Below are 20085 nucleotides of genomic sequence, written 5' to 3' on the forward strand. Positions count from 1 at the left end.
GTCAAACGAATTACTTCGTTTATCCTTGTTCTGATTCTATCTCAAAAGGTTTCATCAAATTCTCACAATTTTGTATTCAGGTCGTACTCCAAATGCCGAGTGATGTGGATGCCGATGTGTTATATCCATATGTCTTTGGACGACCCAGTGACATGGCCAAGTACGACGACCTGCTGCGGCATATAGGAGCAGCGGCCACTGCGGGCCCCGACTTATACGCTGAGATTCTTCACTCCCTGTGGCTAGACTTTGGTAGCGCTTTACCTCTGCAGACGAACGATAAACAAACTGCTAGCCTCGCTGTTTATGGCCTCTTCACCTCGCTGACACAGCAAGGTATTTTACTTTCCCACTCTCACCCTGTAGTACTGGTCTCTGTACCTCCCTCACCCAGCAGAGTGAGAGAGGTTAAAGGGTTAAAGGTTAAGGGTTAAGGTTCACCTCCCCTACTTATTACTCTGCTTCACTCTCTCACTTCAAGGTAATCATGTTCTCCTCGAGTAATACTTGCTATATCTATAGCATATATATTCTTGGGGAAAAGCAGTGTTTTCATTTGCAAATATAACGTAAACTAATTTTGTTATTGTCACAAAAGATTTGAAAATTTGTTGACTAGCCATCGCGTTTTAGTATAGTAATTTGGATGCTTATAGAAACTCGTATTTTGTTACAATTCGAAAGTGTTTTTTTTGTATTTCTGTTTCTTTCTCATCATATTTCAACAAGCAATATACAGTGAGTTTTTTCCTGTCTGCATTATTTTAGGAACTCGCGCTGACATGGCATCGGCTGTCTCTGAGTTCACAGTTGCTCTGTTCTGATGAGTGCTGACTACTTAAATACTTGAATACTTGAATATTAATACTTCGGCATATGACTAATGTTTTCTGAGACTGAGTTCGTATGTCAAATCTGTCGTATCTTAAAGCGATATTTCTTATATTAAATAACTAAATACAGATTAATCTGTTTCCTCCCTGAAAAAAGTACTTAAAAACAGGATATTATGCTGGAAAAATGTGTTTTCATGGTTCTAAAGCACCACCTACACTCACAAAGTAACAAATACCTATTTAGTGGTTATGATCTGCAATAAAATGTAACATTATTAAGTACATTACTGTTTGAAGTTCTTACCTTCAAGACAGCGGTAGTGGCTAACGGTGTGATTTGATGGCAACACGTTTTGTGACACTACGTAACAGAACATAAACTTTAAATTTAAATTTTAATGAATTTAGTTCACTAAACGCACACTTGAAAAAATAAATTTTAATCCTACACCAAATAATTCTAATTTTGTCTTCGTTTTAATTTTTTTATTATCTTCTGGTTTGGCTCTTTTTGTCTCACTCTCACAATTAGCCAGCCTTTTAAAATAATTCTGAACTGATCTGACGAGAACAACCGAGCTTTGCTGTTCTTGTAAGCTGCTTTTCGTTTACTCGTTTACCTACCGGTTGCATCGAGAGCCGTCTCATCTGCTCGTATCACAATATATGTCTCTCGTGTCACAAACTGGCTCAATGTTCGAATCTCAAATTGCTCGTATGTTCGGGCACTCGTATGTCAAGGTATGGTTGTATGCTTACACTGTATGCCATGGCCATCCACATCTTGCACATAGTTATTACTCTGTCTGTAGCACTACCATCTTGGTTAACTATTTATCATGTTACGTCTCAACAGGTCAAAGGTTGACAACTCGACCTCTCTGTCTACCGACAGACAAAGCATTGATGTCTCTCTCGACAGAACTGGTTGTAGCGGACAGCGAATCTCTAGCTAAAACTATAAAAGGTTGGCTTTATTGGTCGAAGTTCATGTCTCGGTGGAAGCTTCTAGATAGCTTCTAGTAAATGCACCGTTTGTTCCTGTGATTGCTAATTCTGATTTTATATACATGTCCGTGTATGTCACTTTTCGTTCGGTCTTTTATTGGTTGCTAAATCCAAATATTTATTGCATTTTTGAATTTTTTGTTTGGGAAGCTTTGACTAAATTTTGAGAAACCGTGAAAGTTTTCAAAATCATTAAACTAAAGAGGTATAGAAACCTATTCATCTTGTTTGTATAGGCATTTCTCAGGCGTTGTTTGCCCTTGTATGTTAATTTCACTTTGCACATCGTCCAATGGTAATCACGTAAGGGAAAAGGAAAGGATGGGCCACATTTGTGTGGGGTCAAAAATGAAAAGGTTTAGCACATTGCGATCCAAAAGTAGCAGCCTTTCTAATATTAGCCCATCGTTATTGTTATCAGGGAGGCTGTTCATTACCTCCTCATTGATAGCGAGGATCTGGGCTACTGCCATGGTTCTTAGTTTAGTGGTTTATCAAAAAGCAAATGATACTGCAATTAAGACGTGACAGTGATGGTTTCTCAACTGCTCTAATTTAAACTTCCGCCAGTAATATAGTTGCTATCTCTCATTGTCACATACTGAACAGGAGATAAAATGAGACCGATTATACACCCCAATCATCGTGTTTTAAAATGATGTGAGAAAACGCAATTCCAAGAAAAAGCTAACAGTTGCACTATTATTGAAAACACCTTTAAAGGTGACACCCATAGAGGTAACACTCATAGAGGTGACACCCATAGAGGTAACACCTATAGAGGTAACACCCATAGAGGTAACACTCATAGAAGTAACACCCATAGAGGTAACACTCATAGAGGTAACACCCATAGAGGTAACACTCATAGAGGTGACACCCATATGAACATATTAGTTAACACTGAAGCTTAGGTCTAAGACAATTCGGGGAAATTTTTCCCCACTTGATCCTACATCCCGAGTAAACTCAGTTTGTAGTTTCGCTTCATTTTTCACACTTTCGGTTTAAGTAGGATTACGAAGTATTGGTCCCTTTGTGCGGTATTTATTTTCAATATAACCCAGAGGTTTCAAGCCGGTTGACCTATTAGTTCTTGAGATATCGTCGGAATACCATGCGCATTTCTAACTGACCAACAAATGAAAAATGGCTACAGACAGAACAGTAGTTTCTAATGACATACTGATTGAAATTCTTAAGATTCAGAAATAGACAAAGCTAGAAAGCTTCTTCTCTTCAGCAACAAGATCTTTACACTAAAGTTATTTGTTTTGAATATTCATAACAAATATACAGATTCTGTCTGATTTATTGTATTGCAATCAGTAGGCTTCTTTAGTTACCTCTTTAACATCATATTGAAGCTCAAAATGATATCATATATCATTTTGAGCTTCAATATGATATTCAGTTCAACAGGAGTTGTGCTCTCCCAAGTGTTTCCACAGTAGATTGAAAGTTGGTAATACGGTCTAGGCTTAGGGTACTTGCGTGTGTAAGGCTCGACTTGAAGCCTTAATATGTTCAGTTTTGCACCCCTTTTTCTCAAAACATGTTTGCCTGTAGAAACGATTGCATACAGCTTATCTCGCTCGCCTTAAATTGATGCTTCTAACAGCAAAACGGATTTATTTGGTGATATAATCAAAACCTTGGCGTACCATAGTTAATACTTAAACATATAATGTATGACTAAGGATTAAATCTGAGAGAATATTAGAATATTTATCTAAATATAATATATTGACGAAAATATTCACCTTAATTATTGAGGAGAATATGTACCTTAATATAATATATTGGGGAAAATATTCTCATGAGAATACGTAACATTTTTGTATAATTTATTTCAGCGCAAAAAAGGCAATGAAAAGTTCAAGTTCAATAAATTTCGTGTCACGAGTTTCTTTTACACAAATGCATTATATAAAACTATGTAAGAAGCTCAATTTAATAACTTAAATTATCTACTTGAACTAAATCAATAAAGTAATAAATAGTATTATCGTTTTTTTATTATTATTCTACCCACAAGACACAAGAACATAGTGTATACTGCTAGCTTAGGTTCAATAGTAGATAAGTGATAGACATCTGTGTCATAACATACAGTGATCTACACTAGATAGAGTGTAAGTGGACTCACTCTGACCTACAATAAATAGAGCGTAAATGAACTTACTCCAACCTACATTACATACAATGTAAGTGAACCTACTGTGACTTACACTAGATAAATTTAATTAAACTTATTCTCACTTACACTAGAAAGAATGTAAATGAAATTAATTTATACAATTATTATTTTCCTGGTTTGTTAATTCTACCAGCTATTGTACTAGCCAACCAGTTCCACAAAATTTTGGAAATTAATTTTTATTTCAAAATTTGTAAGTAGAAGTTTATCTGTACCTGTTCACGAGAAAGTTCAATACATAAATATTTTTAGTATTTCATTCAAGAATGTTTCAAGTTTTAATTTCTTCTGCATGGTAAGACAACTGTAATTTATTTGTAATTTATTTGTAATGCTGTATTGCGTAGATAGAGGATACCATTACATGTGCTCACTCTCCAGCTGTAATATCTCTAAGCCTGCAAAGGAGCTCATCTGTTATCTCCCAGAGTCCGTTCGCCCGAGGCTTCTCTCTCAGCTTGTCACAGAGAAAGTTATCGTGGACACTCCCTGTTCACTCAACTTAGACTGCCCGTTTTATGATGCCTACTGCACGAGATTGCGTAGTGAAAGGTTCCATCAGGTGAGTTGGCCGCTGGAGATCTTAGAGCAGGGGAACAAAGCAAGTCGCCTTTTAATACACGAGTCAGAAAATGTTTCACCAGTTAGTTATAGTACTTGCATTACTAGTTAGTTATAGTACTTATGTCTCTAATTAGTTATAGTACTTATGTCACTAGTTAGTTATAGTACTTGTATCACTAGTTAGTTATAGTACTTGTATCACTAGTTAGTTATAGTACTTATGTCACTAGTTAGTTATAGTACTTGTATTACTAGTTAGTTATAGTACTTGTATCACTAGTTAGTTATAGTACTTGTATCACTAGTTAGTTATAGTGCTTGTATTACTAGTTAGTTATAGTACTTGTATCATTAGTTAGTTATAGTACTTGTATCACTAGTTAGTTATAGTACTTGTATCACTAGCTGGTTATAGTACTTGTATCACTAGTTAGTTATAGTACTTATGTCACTAGTTAGTTTATAGTACTTGTATCACTAGTTACTTATAGTACTTGGTTTCTATAGCCTAAGAGTCATAGGATTGATTGCAGGCTGGTTTCTATGTCTACTCTCCTTCTCAAATATAACTGGTATTTATGAATTGTTGTTGAGGAAAGTTATACTTCTTCTTTCAGGCAGTTTGGCTGATAGCCCGTGTTCCTGAGGAGAATCGTTCACAATTTTCGAATGACCTTGGACGTCTCAAGCTTATAGAGGTTATTTGTTTTCATGTGCTTTATGGTTATCTAAGTGAGAACGGGAGGACCCTCGAGGACAGCAGAGTAGAGAGAATTTGTCACTTAGATAGTACGATAGCCTCAGCTCGCCTCTACATACAACATGAGACAATATATCCTGGGTCCGCAGGTAATTGTCTCCTATTTTCACACCGTGAACTCTTAACACATCAGAGCAGTTCGTATTCTGAACCATGAATGAGTTTGTATGGAAAAAGAACAAAATTCTTGGCTTTGCCTCTCTTAGCTACAGTTAGTCTGTTTAACTGGTGCTGGTCAAGTCATACCTCTTTGAATGAAATTAATTCTTTCCAATATTTGCTTTTTAAGTTAAAACTGTCGTATGTAGGAGTAAATACTCCTATAAGAATACACTGAAACTTGTTTAATTCATGACCCAAAATATAGTTATACTATATTTTGGGTCATGGCTATTTCGAGCTATAGCTCACTATAGCCATAGTTCACTATAGCTATAGTTCACTATAGCCATAGTTCACTATAGCTATAGTTCACTATGGCTATAGTGAACTATTAACCATAGTGAACTATTGCCATATTGAACTATTGCCATATTTTACTATAGCTATGGCATACTCTCTAAAGTGAGATGATCATAAAGTTGAATTGTTATCAATGATTTCAGCAATAGCATGTTATTAGTCTCTGGTCCTCACACTAACATATTTTATAATTAATCACTTTATCACGATAACCAGAGTAGATTCTAATGCCTAAAGGTTTTCTGCTCATTATAAACACTTTATCTCTTGCGTAAAACTCCCACGCAGCTGCTGTGTCACGCTCAGTAACCCCTGCAGAGAAAACTTTGTCTAGCTTAGCTGTTAACTATTGATAAGGACCTTAGGCTGTATTTTCCGTAACGTTCCATAAGGCTGGTTCACACTATTTCGCCGTATCTTGGTGTCGATGCGACAATATTTTGGTGATCGTCGATGATAACGATGTTCACACTATCACAAGTCTATTCCATTTGCATCAGTAAATACTCGGTGACTTAGTGTTCCCATTTCTCGTTTTAAATTTCCGTGAAGAAACCTCTTTGTTTTCGCTGGCTGGAATCAAATACTAGTCCCGCAGTGACTATCATTAACGGATATACCGTACTTTCCGGACTATAAACCGCAACCTTATATAAGCCGCATCTGCTTTATTTTCCAAAAAACGATAATAAAACAATACATAAGCCGCACCTTTGTATAGGCCGCAGAACTCAGGACTGTGCTTTTCAACACGCGGCAGCAACTTTGCTGTTTAAAACGAAACAGTGCCGAACGGCAGTTTCGTATTATCCGACGCTTTTTAACTTTGTGCCTAACAGAACAGTACCGTGAGGCATTGTTTCGTATTTTCTTTCACCGTTAGAAGAGCACTAATAGGAGATTCCCGTTAATGCGCCCTAGCGGGGAAAGAAAAGCCACAGATTAGCCGCATCCTTATATAAGCCGCATGGCTCAAATCATCAGAAAAAAGTAGCGGCTAATAGTCCGAAAGGTACGGTAAATAAATCACGCTATCTGTGACTGCGAGTTACCATTGTGGAAATGGTTCACATCTGAAGGGCAATCATCAATGCTCACAAAATATGGGGGAAGTTTGACAGCTGCAAACTTTCCTGACATGGCTGCATTGCTTCGTCGATGCCATCCATTCATGGTTCACATAATCGACGATGAATGCCGAAAGGAAAACGCTGACAAACGGGGATATACTGTGAACCAGCCTATAAAGGCATACACGGGAAAAAAATAAACACACAAAAAACTAACATAATTCTGTGATTATAAGAGGCTGGAATCTAATCAAGTTTTACACATAAAGAGTCTGAAAGCACCAGAGTTGTTGATAATGTCTGCTGCCATGTTGAGGCCAGTAATGCTGGCACAGGTGTTCAGGATTTCTTTTTTCTAGCTCTTGTGAATGAGGTTGCTGCAGCAGTGAGGTCTGTGATATGCTACAATGAAAACTACTTCATAGACACGGGAGCCATTGTTGATATTCTACAGTGTGAGACTGAAGCTGACATAGATCAATATCTCATTGAGAAAGGTGAATAGCTCTGCTTGATTTTTGTGTTTATAAAATAGAAAGTACGAACACTTTTGTTTGTCTGTCATCTGCAGATTTATTGACTATCTAGGATTAGTTCTCCAAATGGTGGAATTCAGATAAAGTTGACGCCAAAACTCTGGTATAAAAATAAATATTTCAAGCTATATCTTTATACATCAGTGTGTTCAGCTATAGCTATTAAAATCTAGGAAAAAAACGCTTTGTCTTGAATTTGATCGCGGAACCTCCCGTTTATCAGGTGATAACTTAACCAATTAAGCTACGCAAGATGAAATGAATTCATTAAAGGATATGAGTCATTATGTTGGTTAAAATAAGCTTGGCACTCTTCGTTACGCAACAACGTCACTAAAGCTTGCTCTCATGGCTCTTATTAGTAACTTTAGCAATACAGGTAGTAGAAACTTACTCAAATTAGTCATTGGCAATGCACCAGGCTAATGGCTAGCAACGACCTTACCTGCCACTGTTTATAAGCTGTTTTGTAATACCCTTGTGACCCCGGAAATTTGGCAAGTCTATCTATATATATATATATTGTTCAAAGTTTGGGCGTATGTCCAGCTCTAGCTATTTAAAAAATTTGGAATAAAGAATCCGTATCACAGAAGATTTGATCTCAGACCCTCCTGTTTGCCTATCCAATCCCAATCCAATTAAGCCACACGTCGTCCATGTAATGACATATATAACGCACCCACATAATGACAGCCCATGTCGTTATATGGGTGCAAGTATGCTACCGCTCTCTGTTACGGGGCAACCTGATGGTGCAACATCATGGAGAGTGGTAGCGTAATTTTATGCGTGCTCAATCGTGAGAGCAAGCAGTTAGCTCTTATTAGTAAGCTTACTCAAGTTAGCCCTTGACAATCTGCCAGGCTAATAGCAAGCGGCAGGCACCTACATTACCTCTCATTGTTTATAAGCTGATTTTTAATTTCGCAGTTTAGATATATATTTCTCAAAGTATATGTGTGGATATGTGTGTCATTCCGGCTATAGCTATAATAGCGCACGCTGGTTATTTTACCGATGCTGCCACGCGTTACGATGCCCCTGTTAAGAAATATTTTTCATAAGGTTCAATTACTATATCTGGGGTTAATGCCTATTCTTCTCACGCAGACAATTATTTTGTCTCCGTGGGAAGAGCCTCGACATTATCTCTCCGTTCGGTCAGACAAAGACAGTACGATATCTCATTTTTACATTTGTACCGGTATCGAGAGGCACCAGCATCGTCGTATTCAAAGTTTTGATGGATAGCTTCCGGTGGAACAGTAACTTTTTTATACCCACGCACTTCTATGCAAGATTTATTATTATTAATTCCACATATTCAGGATTTTTATTTTGTTTTCTCATTTCGTATTAATTGTATCATTATCGAATGATCTTTTATTGTAATCGTAGCAAAACCAACTTAATTTAGCTATTACTTGCTAATTATTTCACATTTACATCTAAACCTTTTTATAGTCGCGCTATTTTTTTTAATTTATTTGACCTGAATGAAACATCTTTCTCGTGATATGAAGTTTAAAAGTTGTTTGACAAAGTTTGAAAACCTTTACTGTTGTTTTTATTTTATCTCTTAATTTATTTCACTTACACAAAACACTTTTCTCATGATATGTAGTTTGAAAGTTAAAATGGCAAATGTTGTTATATGTTGAATACAAATCAATTTTCTGTTCAAATACTTTATTATTACCCGGGCAATGCCGGGTTGCACACTTAGTATATATATAAATGTGAGTATCTATCGTTTGCATGTCCAGTTATAAATTTTTAAGAATGTTTGACTGATTCATATTAATATTCAACTAGTAATTCTGGTTTTGCAGGCATGCATGTCTATTCAGTACATCACATGGCCTACTTCCCATTCTATGGAATAACTGTGCACAATCTTATTACAACTGCCAATCTTTAATGCCGATTGGTTGAAATAGCACGTTTCAGCTAATGCGCTTGAATATCATGATTGCATGAGAGATCATGATGTAATCTTATGGTTAAGATTTAGACTAGCTTAAGTTACTCAAATTCATTGGGTAAAGAAAATTAAAAATAGCCATTTAAAAATAAAAAAAATTATGTAAAAACCTTTTACTACAAAACTTACTACACGTACAAAGCCTGGCATTTACCTAGTAGAGATTATCTCACACTCATTCGTTCATGATTGTCGCTAACTGGGTGCACAACGCCTTCTTTCTAGATTTTTTTACTACTATCAGCAGCAGAACAGAGCCCAACTGCAGAGTTATTGAAATAGTGATTCGGTTTTCAGGATATTTACAGAATAAACATTTCAGCTGCACACATTTTAGCAATTGCATTTTTGTCATTGCATCTCAGTATCTGAAGGAATTAACCTGTTTTCTTGTGTTACTGTATCTCAGTATCTGAAGGAATTAACCTGTTTTCTTGTGTCACTGCATCTCAGTATCTGAAGGAATTAACCTGTTTTCTTGTGCCACTACATCTCAGTATCTGAAGGAATTAACCTGTTTTCTTGTGTCACTGCATCTCAGTATCTGAAGGAATTAACCTGTTTTCTTGTGTCACTACATCTCAGTATCTGAAGGAATTAACCTGTTTTCTTGTGTTACTGTATCTCAGTATCTGAAGGAATTAACCTGTTTTCTTGTGTCACTGCATCTCAGTATCTGAAGGAATTAACCTGTTTTCTTGTGTCACTACATCTCAGTATCTGAAGGAATTAACCTGTTTTCTTGTGTCACTGCATCTCAGTATCTGAAGGAATTAACCTGTTTTCTTGTGTCACTACATCTCAGTATCTGAAGGAATTAACCTGTTTTCTTGTGTTACTGTATCTCAGTATCTGAAGGAATTAACCTGTTTTCTTGTGTCACTGCATCTCAGTATCTGAAGGAATTAACCTGTTTTCTTGTGTCACTACATCTCAGTATCTGAAGGAATTAACCTGTTTTCTTGCGTCATTGCATCTCAGTATCTGAGGGAATTAACCTGTTTTCTTGTGTCACTGCATCTCAGTATCTGAAGGAATTAACCTGTTTTCTTGTGTCACTACATCTCAGTATCTGAAGGAATTAACCTGTTTTCTTGTGTCACTGCATCTCAGTATCTGAAGGAATTAACCTGTTTTCTTGTGTCACTACATCTCAGTATCTGAAGGAATTAACCTGTTTTCTTGTGTTACTGTATCTCAGTATCTGAAGGAATTAACCTGTTTTCTTGTGTTACTGTATCTCAGTATCTGAAGGAATTAACCTGTTTTCTTGTGTCACTGCATCTCAGTATCTGAAGGAATTAAACTGTTTTCTTGTGTCATCGCATCTCAGTATCTGAAGGAATTAACCTGTTTTCTTGTGTCAACGCATCTCAGTATCTGAAGGAATTAACCTGTTTTCTTGTGTCAACGCATCTCAGTATCTGAAGGAATTAACCTGTTTTCTTGTGTCACTGCATCTCATTATCTGAAGGAATTAACCTGTTTTCTTGTGTCACTGTATCTCAGTATTTGAAGGAATTAACCTGTTTTTTTGTGTCACTGTATCTCATTATCTGAAGGAATTAACCTGTTTTCTTGTGTCACTGCATCTCAGTATCTGAAAGAATTAACCTGTTTTCTTGTGGCACTGCATCTCATTATCTGAAGGAATTAACCTGTTTTTTGTGTTACTGCATCTTAGTATCTGAAGGGATTAACCTGTTTTCTTGTGTCACTGTATCTCAGTATTTGAAGGAATTAACCTGTGTTTTTTGTGTCACTGTATCTCATTATCTGAAGGAATTAACCTGTTTTCTTGTGTCACTGTATCTCAGTATGTGAAGGAATTAAACTGTTTTCTTGTGTCACTGCATCTCATTATCTGAAGGAATTAACCTGTTTTCTTGTGTCACTGTATCTCAGTATTTGAAGGAATTAACCTGTTTTTTTGTGTCACTGTATCTCATTATCTGAAGGAATTAACCTGTTTTCTTGTGTCACTGCATCTCATTATCTGAAGGAATTAACCTGTTTTTTGTGTTACTGCATCTCAGTATCTGAAGGGATTAACCTGTTTTTTGTGTCGTTGCATCTCAGTATCTGAAGGAATTAACCTGTTTTCTTGTGGCACTGCATCTCAGTACCAGAAAGAATTAATCTGCTATTTTGTGTCATTGCATTTTAGTATTGATAATAAGTAACAGGATTTTTTGTGTTTTTGTTTCTCCATATCAGAACAAATTAACCTGCTTCCTTGCTTAAAATTTATTACATGTGCTATGGTTGTACCATATAAAAAGGCGTATTGCGATTACTAAGTTAAAAGGTAAGGGGGTTACGTGTATAGACACTGTTTAAACAGTTGATAGCAGTGTAATCTTAGGGATGTGTTTGCAGGTTTGAACAGTCGAGAGGATGACATGTCAAGACCAAAACCAGGTACAATGATATCGGAGGGCGCACGAGAATGTTTCCTCTATGACCCGGATACACTCTTCCAGCCTAAAGAATATGTTGGCTTTGTGCTCAAGAATGATGATATGGTCTATGCTAGTGAGTCAGCCATCTATGTCTATTGTCTGTGCTATTTCTTTAATCAATGCCTCTTATGTCATCAAAATTTTCAATCTGTGCCTATTGTCAGTGTCGATATTTAGTCCATATACTATAAAACCTCTATTTGAATGCCATGTAGCTGCATTTTGTTAACCTTTCCTTTATAGCGGCGTTTTATTAGAGGTGGTGTTTAAATAGAGGTTTTAAGGTAAGTTATTCCTCTGATTTTATTTCTTCTGTGCTCAAGTAAACCTTGGATTCATTTGTATGCTATATGGTAGTGCTATTCTGAGCTCACATTGTGTTAAAATTTCTTGAATAACGAGCAGATGATTGCCTATAAAGAGTTATCTTCTCATAAACGATGTTCTCTTGTTAAGGCTTTGTTAAAATTGCATGTCACGTGGTTATGTATTTTCAGAAATAATAAGAGAGACGGACCAGACAGAGGGGCGAGAAATGAAAGCTCTGCTTCGAGTTTATGACCTTGACACGGGTCGAGGTTATCCAGTGCAAGCAAGCGCTACAGATATGTTCAAGGAGTCCCGGAGACAGAGTTTGGATCAGTGTCAGCAACTTGTGGTCAGCGAAAGGAATCAGCAGAGTCATCTTGGAAATGACAGTGTGATAATCGCTGAAGCAAAGAGGGCTGTCACCAAGCTCCTTGAAGAGGTCTTGTTAATTTGTTACTTACGTACACAGTTTTACAGTTTATACAGAATAATTGTGTTGTCTTGGGATATTTTTTATCGATTTAAAAAAATTTGTTTCTAAACCGAATACTTACTGATAAACTTTCGAAATCAAAAGCGCCTGTATAAAACGATAGTTGGGTAAGGGTAACTTACCAGTTAGATCAGTTGATTAAAAACTTTGCTAAAACACTTTTGATTGGTTGCAGCACAATTAGAAGTTCCTGGAGATTTCCTATAACAGAATTCATGTCGACTGTTTCACTCATTTCATAGCAATATGAAAAATTAAACCTAATACTCTTGCTCTGGCAATTTAGCCTTCGTTTTAGTGCCAATTTAGGAAAAATAATAAAACCCCTTGATTTGCTGATATAAGATTTCAAATAGAGTGTACTTTGTAGAGAATTGTGTGAAGAACACAGCTAAAAAAATTATTTAGCTACTATTGTTGCCATCCGACAATCAAGTGAGCTTTGCAAAGTCAGAGAGCCGCTGGGGGCAGCTTTCCGACTTTTAGTAGTTGAGCGAGTTGAACAAACGCGTTTTAGATGTGGGTAACCCAAAAGTATTGTGGAGGAGTTGGGATGGTGAATTGTAGATTGTAGTTATAGAAAGTTCATAAACTGAAGCAGACGACAGTGGATGTAGTATGTTGGTGTCACATAATATATAACTATATCTGTCATACGCGTGGAAGGATAAGTATAAATATTCTGGCCATAGTTTATGCCGGATTTTGAAACCTGCAACACAACCGCAGAAATGAGCAAATTTGGGATTAAGCAAAACGTTCAAAGGTTTTGTAATGCGATTAATAGAAATGTGGTATGTTGTACGTACAGAGCCATATTAGAGTTAGCCTTGGGTTCTTACAATGTTAATATTTTTTCTTGCAGGTCTACTCAGAGCCGACTCTCTGGAGGGAGCGTAGCAAGATAAAGAAAATGCTGCTGCTCAAATGGCATCCAGACAAAGCTGCCAACCTGACCTTGGCTACCGAGGTCTTCAAGCACCTCAAGAGGTAAAGATGTACTCACATCTGGAATCTTTTGTTAAAGTTTTCTCATTAAAATTGCTATATTTTTGTTTTGTGTATCAAAGGCTTCTACGCTCCGGTCTGAAAACATATTCCAGATTTGGTGTTAGGGCAGGCATTAGAACGGTTTCTTGCATTAGTCTGCATATCTGGAGGAATTTCTTAAGTTTTAAGAAATTGCTACCAAATTACTCTCCTTGCGGCATATAATAATTCAGGAAGACTTAATATTTGACAGGAGCACCTATACAATATAACTATATATACAGTCAAACATGGATAACTCGAACTTCAAGGGACCGAGCAAAAGTGTTCGAATTATCAGAGCGTTCAAGTTATCAGAGCACTGTCACAAGTCCATATATTTACTTATTTATTAGTAGATACATGTACATATACAAACTATAATATAAATCAAAAGCACAAATGGCTTGTTTCAAATTAAATGCTTCTAATGTAAAGTTTAAAACGTTTTCATGAAAAAGTATAGAGATTTTTCTATCACTTGAGATTGGTTTGTTGTTTGAGGTGATGTTATTGCCAGGACGTTTTTCAGATTGACATTGGCAAAACTTGATCGTTTTTTAAATGCTCAAAAGAAAAGACATTTTTTTCTTTTGGGGTTTTACCCACGATCAATTTTGCCGTTTCTTCTTGAAGTTTATGCAGATTACCTTACTTTACCTGGGATTCGTTAAGAGCAACACTCCGAGGCAGTTCAATTAGAAGTTTTACGAGGTTTTACGGTACAGTCTATATCACTCACGCTTTTTCAATAGATACTTATTGAATGTACACACGTATTCTGTGTTTAGGTCAAACGATGAATAGTTTTTTGTAGCTCAGACAACGTATACGTTTAATTACACCAATTTTAAGACGTTTTAAACATTCAACATTCCGACGTTGATTCAACACGGAATCAACGTCGGAAAACTATTCATCACGGGCTAGCCGGGTCACGCACTCAAGGATTTTCGCCACGCACCTACAAAACAACATGCGATTTTTGTTTTGTATGTGCGTGGCGAAAATCCTTGCGCGCGTGACCCGGCTAGCCCGTGCTATTCATCGTATCGCAGTATAAATCAATTTTCACCAAACTTTTAGAAAAGTCGTTGACAAAAATATTTTGCCGATGGTGGTAATAACGACGCTTATGAATTACGAAAAGATGAAGTTTACCTCTATGGCTTTGAATAAAGTGATTTTCTAAAGCGATAACAACCGTTTCGGTAGCCGTTGGGCAAAAAAACAGTTCGAATTAACAGTGTTGAGTTCGAGTTATCTATAGCAATTTATCATTACGTGGGAACGGACCAAAGGAAATGTTCGAATTAACCATGTGTTCGAGCTATCCGTGGACGAGTTATCCATGTTTGACTGTATTTACATATATATAACTAACACCATATAAATTGTCGTAACATCTGAACCACATCATCTGAAAAAGTACTTTGATACCAAATTAGTCCGCATAAAGTTTTACATCAGTTCTTGCTATAAAAAGGCTGCAATTGGGTTGCAGAAGTTGGGCCATTTTACTACTACCGTTTGCATGTTCCAAGTTGGACGAGTTATCAATATTATTATAGCTTATGGCATTGTTATTAATGGTAAAATAAAATTATGAATATTAAAAATAATTACTCAATAAAGAATCATCAAAAGTCTGTTGATCTGTGTCGCATGCGGCTCATCATTGCGAAGAAGAAATAGCGATAATAAAAGTGTTCGTAAAGTGAAGCTACACTCAGGGTGGGCTGTAAATTTAGCTTTTATTGACTCAGCGCTGACAGATGATTGTTTCCTTTTGTCTAAGTGCATACATGATAAGTTGATTACTTGACTACCCACTAATCAGACACGCTTTGTATGAAGCCTACTGAAGCTGCCCCATGCGACTCTTTTGGTCATACTCAAACTCTTTGCCGAGCCGCACTACGCAAAGAGATAAGGCGCAAGTATAGCTCCGTAACATGTGGGCTTTTCTACATAGAAGAACTGGCCTCAGATCTGCTAGTTATCATTTCTATATGCATTATGTGTAACAATAGTAAGGCTTTGTATCAAACACAGTCTATAAGTATCGTTTGTTCCTGATTCACTTTCTTGTTTACCTTTGTTTTGCGCACCATTCACAATTTTAGACTTAAAAGGTCACCATCAAATTTGAAAAACTTTATTACTGAATATAGATATTTTTCTTTTATTTGACATTTTGCTTGTTACTTTGGTGATCCAACTGCTAGGATTTTTTAGATTAAAATCCGCAAAAGAAAAATCGTATTCCAGACTTCTCTAAGAAAAGATATCAGTAGTTGTGTGAACTGTTTATAAGTGATAAATATATTACCTTATCAGTGTCTGGGACCTGTATGTTTACACAGCATTTAGAGGAATACAAAGGTACAATTTTTAACCACTGTGTCTTTAAATCATTTGAACCATCTAGAGCAGGGGTCAGGAACCTTTTTGACTGAGAGAGCCAAAAAAACCCACATGTTTCAAAATTAATTCTTAGAGAGCTTTATATTTCAAATCTCGAAAACAAAATTGAAAAGGAAGAACAACAAATTTAGTATGTTTGAGCAATTTTAGAGTACAAGAAAACTGGATTTAATTAGAACAAAAATGTTCAAACAATAATGTTTCTTTTAGCCATCTTTTGGTTTGAAGGGTTTACCTTGTGATCTAAAAATGACTAGTGCAGTCTCTGTGCGGCCTGCACAGAGCGGAGTACGGAGAGCACTAGAAACTCTCATAACTAGAAACTGCTGCATCACATCAAAAGTTGAAAACGAAAATATATCTTTATTAAATGGATGTTATTTTTCATTTTGTTTATTATTACTGTAGTTTCAGCATTATTTGTATTATTATGTTGATTAAATTAACAGCCAATTTATGGATTATTTCTCTACTGATTTATCAGAGCCAGATGCAATCATCAAAAGAGCCACATATGGCTCGAGAGCCATAGGTTCCCTACCCCTGAATTCTAAAGCAATGTGTCTGAGGCTTAATTTGCAGTTTTATTACAACAATCATGAGCAAATAGAAAACCAAATGTATGTCAATAGAGACCCGTAACGCTGCAACTTGACCGTAATAGCCAATAGCTTAATCAGAAGGTCAAACAGAGAGCGTGACGACTGATGTCAGTTTTGGAGAGGTCTTTCTCTTTTGGGTGTTTTCACCGCGATCAAGTGTGCCGATTTTAATCTTGAAGCATCCTGGCAGTCAGATCACCAAAATTAACAAACAAAATCTCTAACAATAGAAAAACATACTTTCTGATCAAATTTAATGATATAAATATTTAAGTGTTAATTGAAAATGTTTTTTGTAAGGAAAATATTTTTGTTACAACAAGTTTTACTTTATGCAGTGAGATAGATAGGGTGGGGTCTAAATACAGCCTATCCGATGATGAGGAAGAAGGTGAGGAAGAGGAAATCTATGAATGGGAGGAAGAAGAGCAAGGAGGGAGCCCTCAGAATAACACAAAACAAGAGAAACCTCATGAGTCTGTCAGAGTACGTCAAACTCTACTGTTTATTCACATGTACTTCTGTGGAGTACCTCTATTATATACCTGTATTATGTACTTATATACTTCTATAGAGTACCTCTATTATGTACCTGTACTATGTACTTATACACTTTTGTAGAGTACCTCTATTATATACCTGTACTATGTACTTATATACTTCCGTAGAGTACCTCTATTGTATACCTGTACTATGTACTTATATATTTTCCGTAGAGTACCTCTATTATATACCTGTACTATGTACTTATATACTTTTATAGACTACCTCTATTATATACCTGTATTATGTACTTATATACTTCTGTGGAGTACCTCTATTATATACCTGTATTATGTACTTATATACTTTTGTAGAGTACCTCTATTATATACCTGTATTATGATCTTATATACTTTTGTAGAGTACCTCTATCATATACCTGTATTATGTACTTTTATACTTCTGTAGAGTACCTCTATTATATACCTGTATTATGTACTTATATACTTTTGTAGAGTACCTCTATTATATACCTGTATTATGTACTTATATACTTCTATAGAGTACCTCTATTATGTACCTGTACTATGTACTTATATACTTTTGTAGAGTACCTCTATTATATACCTGTACTATGTACTTATATACTTCTATAGACTACCTCTATTATATACCTGTATTATGTACTTATATACTTCTGTGGAGTACCTCTATTATATACCTGTATTATGTGCTTATATACTTCTGTAGAGTACCTCTATTATATACCTGTATTATGTTCTTATATACTTTTGTAGAGTACCTCTATTATATACCTGTATTATGTACTTATATACTTTTGTAGAGTACCTCTATTATATACCTGTATTATGATCTTATATACTTTTGTAGAGTACCTCTATTATATACCTGTATTATGATCTTATATACTTTTGTAGAGTACCTCTATCATATACCTGTATTATGTACTTTTATACTTCTGTAGAGTACCTCTATTATATACCTGTATTATGTACTTATATACTTTTGTAGAGTACCTCTATTATATACCTGTATTATGTACTTATATACTTCTATAGAGTACCTCTATTATGTACCTGTACTATGTACTTATATACTTTTGTAGAGTACCTCTATTATATACCTGTACTATGTACTTATATACTTCTATAGACTACCTCTATTATATACCTGTATTATGTACTTATATACTTCTGTGGAGTACCTTTATTATATACCTGTATTATGTGCTTATATACTTCTGTAGAGTACCTCTATTATATACCTGTATTATGTTCTTATATACTTTTGTAGAGTACCTCTATTATATACCTGTATTATGTACTTATATACTTTTGTAGAGTACCTCTATTATATACCTGTATTATGATCTTATATACTTTTGTAGAGTACCTCTATTATATACCTGTATTATGTACTTATATACTTTTGTAGAGTACCTCTATTATATACCTGTATTATGTACTTTTATACTTCTGTAGAGTACCTCTATTATATACCTGTATTATGTACTTATATACTTTTGTAGAGTACCTCTATTATATACCTGTATTATGTACTTATATACTTCTATAGAGTACCTCTATTATGTACCTGTACTATGTACTTATATACTTTTGTAGAGTACCTCTATTATATACCTGTACTATGTACTTATATACTTCTATAGACTACCTCTATTATATACCTGTATTATGTACTTATATACTTCTGTGGAGTACCTCTATTATATACCTGTATTATGTGCTTATATACTTCTGTAGAGTACCTCTATTATATACCTGTATTATGTTCTTATATACTTTTGTAGAGTACCTCTATTATATACCTGTATTATGTACTTATATATTTTTGTAGAGTACCTCTATTATATACCTGTATTATGATCTTATATACTTTTGTAGAGTACCTCTATTATATACCTGTATTATGTACTTTTATACTTCTTTAGAGTACCTCTATTATATACCTGTATTATGATCTTATATACTTTTGTAGAGTACCTCTATTATATACCTGTATTATGGTCTTATATACTTTTGTAGAGTACCTCTATTATATACCTGTATTATATACTTTTATACTTCTGTAGAGTACCTCTATTATATACCTGTATTATGGTCTTATATACTTTTGTAGAGTACCTCTATTATATACCTGTATTATGTTCTTGTATACTTCTGTAGAGTACCTCTATTATATACCTGTATTATGGTCTTATATACTTTTGTAGAGTACCTCTATTGTACAAGCTTGTCACATATTCTATATGGGTACTTCAATGTTGTCTTAGTAATTTTATCTTAATCTATACTTCAATTTTATCTTTTAAATATTATTTTCATTTTTTTCATCTATTGTAAATTTTTATATGCATTCATTGAGAATGCTTTATATGAATGTTGCTTGTGATATAATCTATCCTTCAGAAAATGGGAGACATAGAGGCAGCGCAAGTCTGGCTAAGACAATCAGCAGCTGATCTACAAACTGCTCAGCATCTGTTAGGCAGCTCTGTGGGCTACGAGTGGGCGTGTTACATTTCCTGTGAAGTTATACGCAAGATTATGGTTGCTACCATAGTAGGTAAGATTATAGTTGCTACCATAGTAGGTAAGATTATAGTTGCTACCATAGTAGGTAAGATTATAGTTGCTACCATAGTAGGTAAGATTATAGTTGCTACCATAGTAGGTAAGATTATAGTTGCTACCATAGTAGGTATGATTATAGTTGCTACCATAGTAGGTAAGATTATAGTTGCTACCATAGTAGTTAAGATTATAGTTGCTACCATAGTAGGTAAGATTATGGTTGCTACCATAGTAGGTAAGAT

At 35.3% G+C, this 20085-nt stretch overlaps 1 protein-coding gene across 1 annotated transcript in view; it reads left to right on the plus strand.

Moving 5' to 3' along the window:
- The window catches only part of LOC137403981 (sacsin-like), a 92075-nt gene that overhangs the window by 65104 nt on the left and 6886 nt on the right, over positions 1 to 20085 (plus strand). Inside the window, exons 18-27 of the mRNA XM_068090132.1 lie at positions 81 to 336; positions 1693 to 1803; positions 4392 to 4606; positions 5226 to 5457; positions 7260 to 7397; positions 11803 to 11958; positions 12383 to 12633; positions 13553 to 13677; positions 17084 to 17231; positions 19679 to 19835. Coding sequence (XP_067946233.1) covers positions 81 to 336; positions 1693 to 1803; positions 4392 to 4606; positions 5226 to 5457; positions 7260 to 7397; positions 11803 to 11958; positions 12383 to 12633; positions 13553 to 13677; positions 17084 to 17231; positions 19679 to 19835 — 1789 coding nt within the window. The remainder of the gene's footprint in view (positions 1 to 80; positions 337 to 1692; positions 1804 to 4391; positions 4607 to 5225; positions 5458 to 7259; positions 7398 to 11802; positions 11959 to 12382; positions 12634 to 13552; positions 13678 to 17083; positions 17232 to 19678; positions 19836 to 20085) is intronic.

The sequence above is a fragment of the Watersipora subatra genome, chromosome 9, assembly GCF_963576615.1.
Source record: "Watersipora subatra chromosome 9, tzWatSuba1.1, whole genome shotgun sequence".
NCBI lineage: Eukaryota > Metazoa > Bryozoa > Gymnolaemata > Cheilostomatida > Watersiporidae > Watersipora > Watersipora subatra.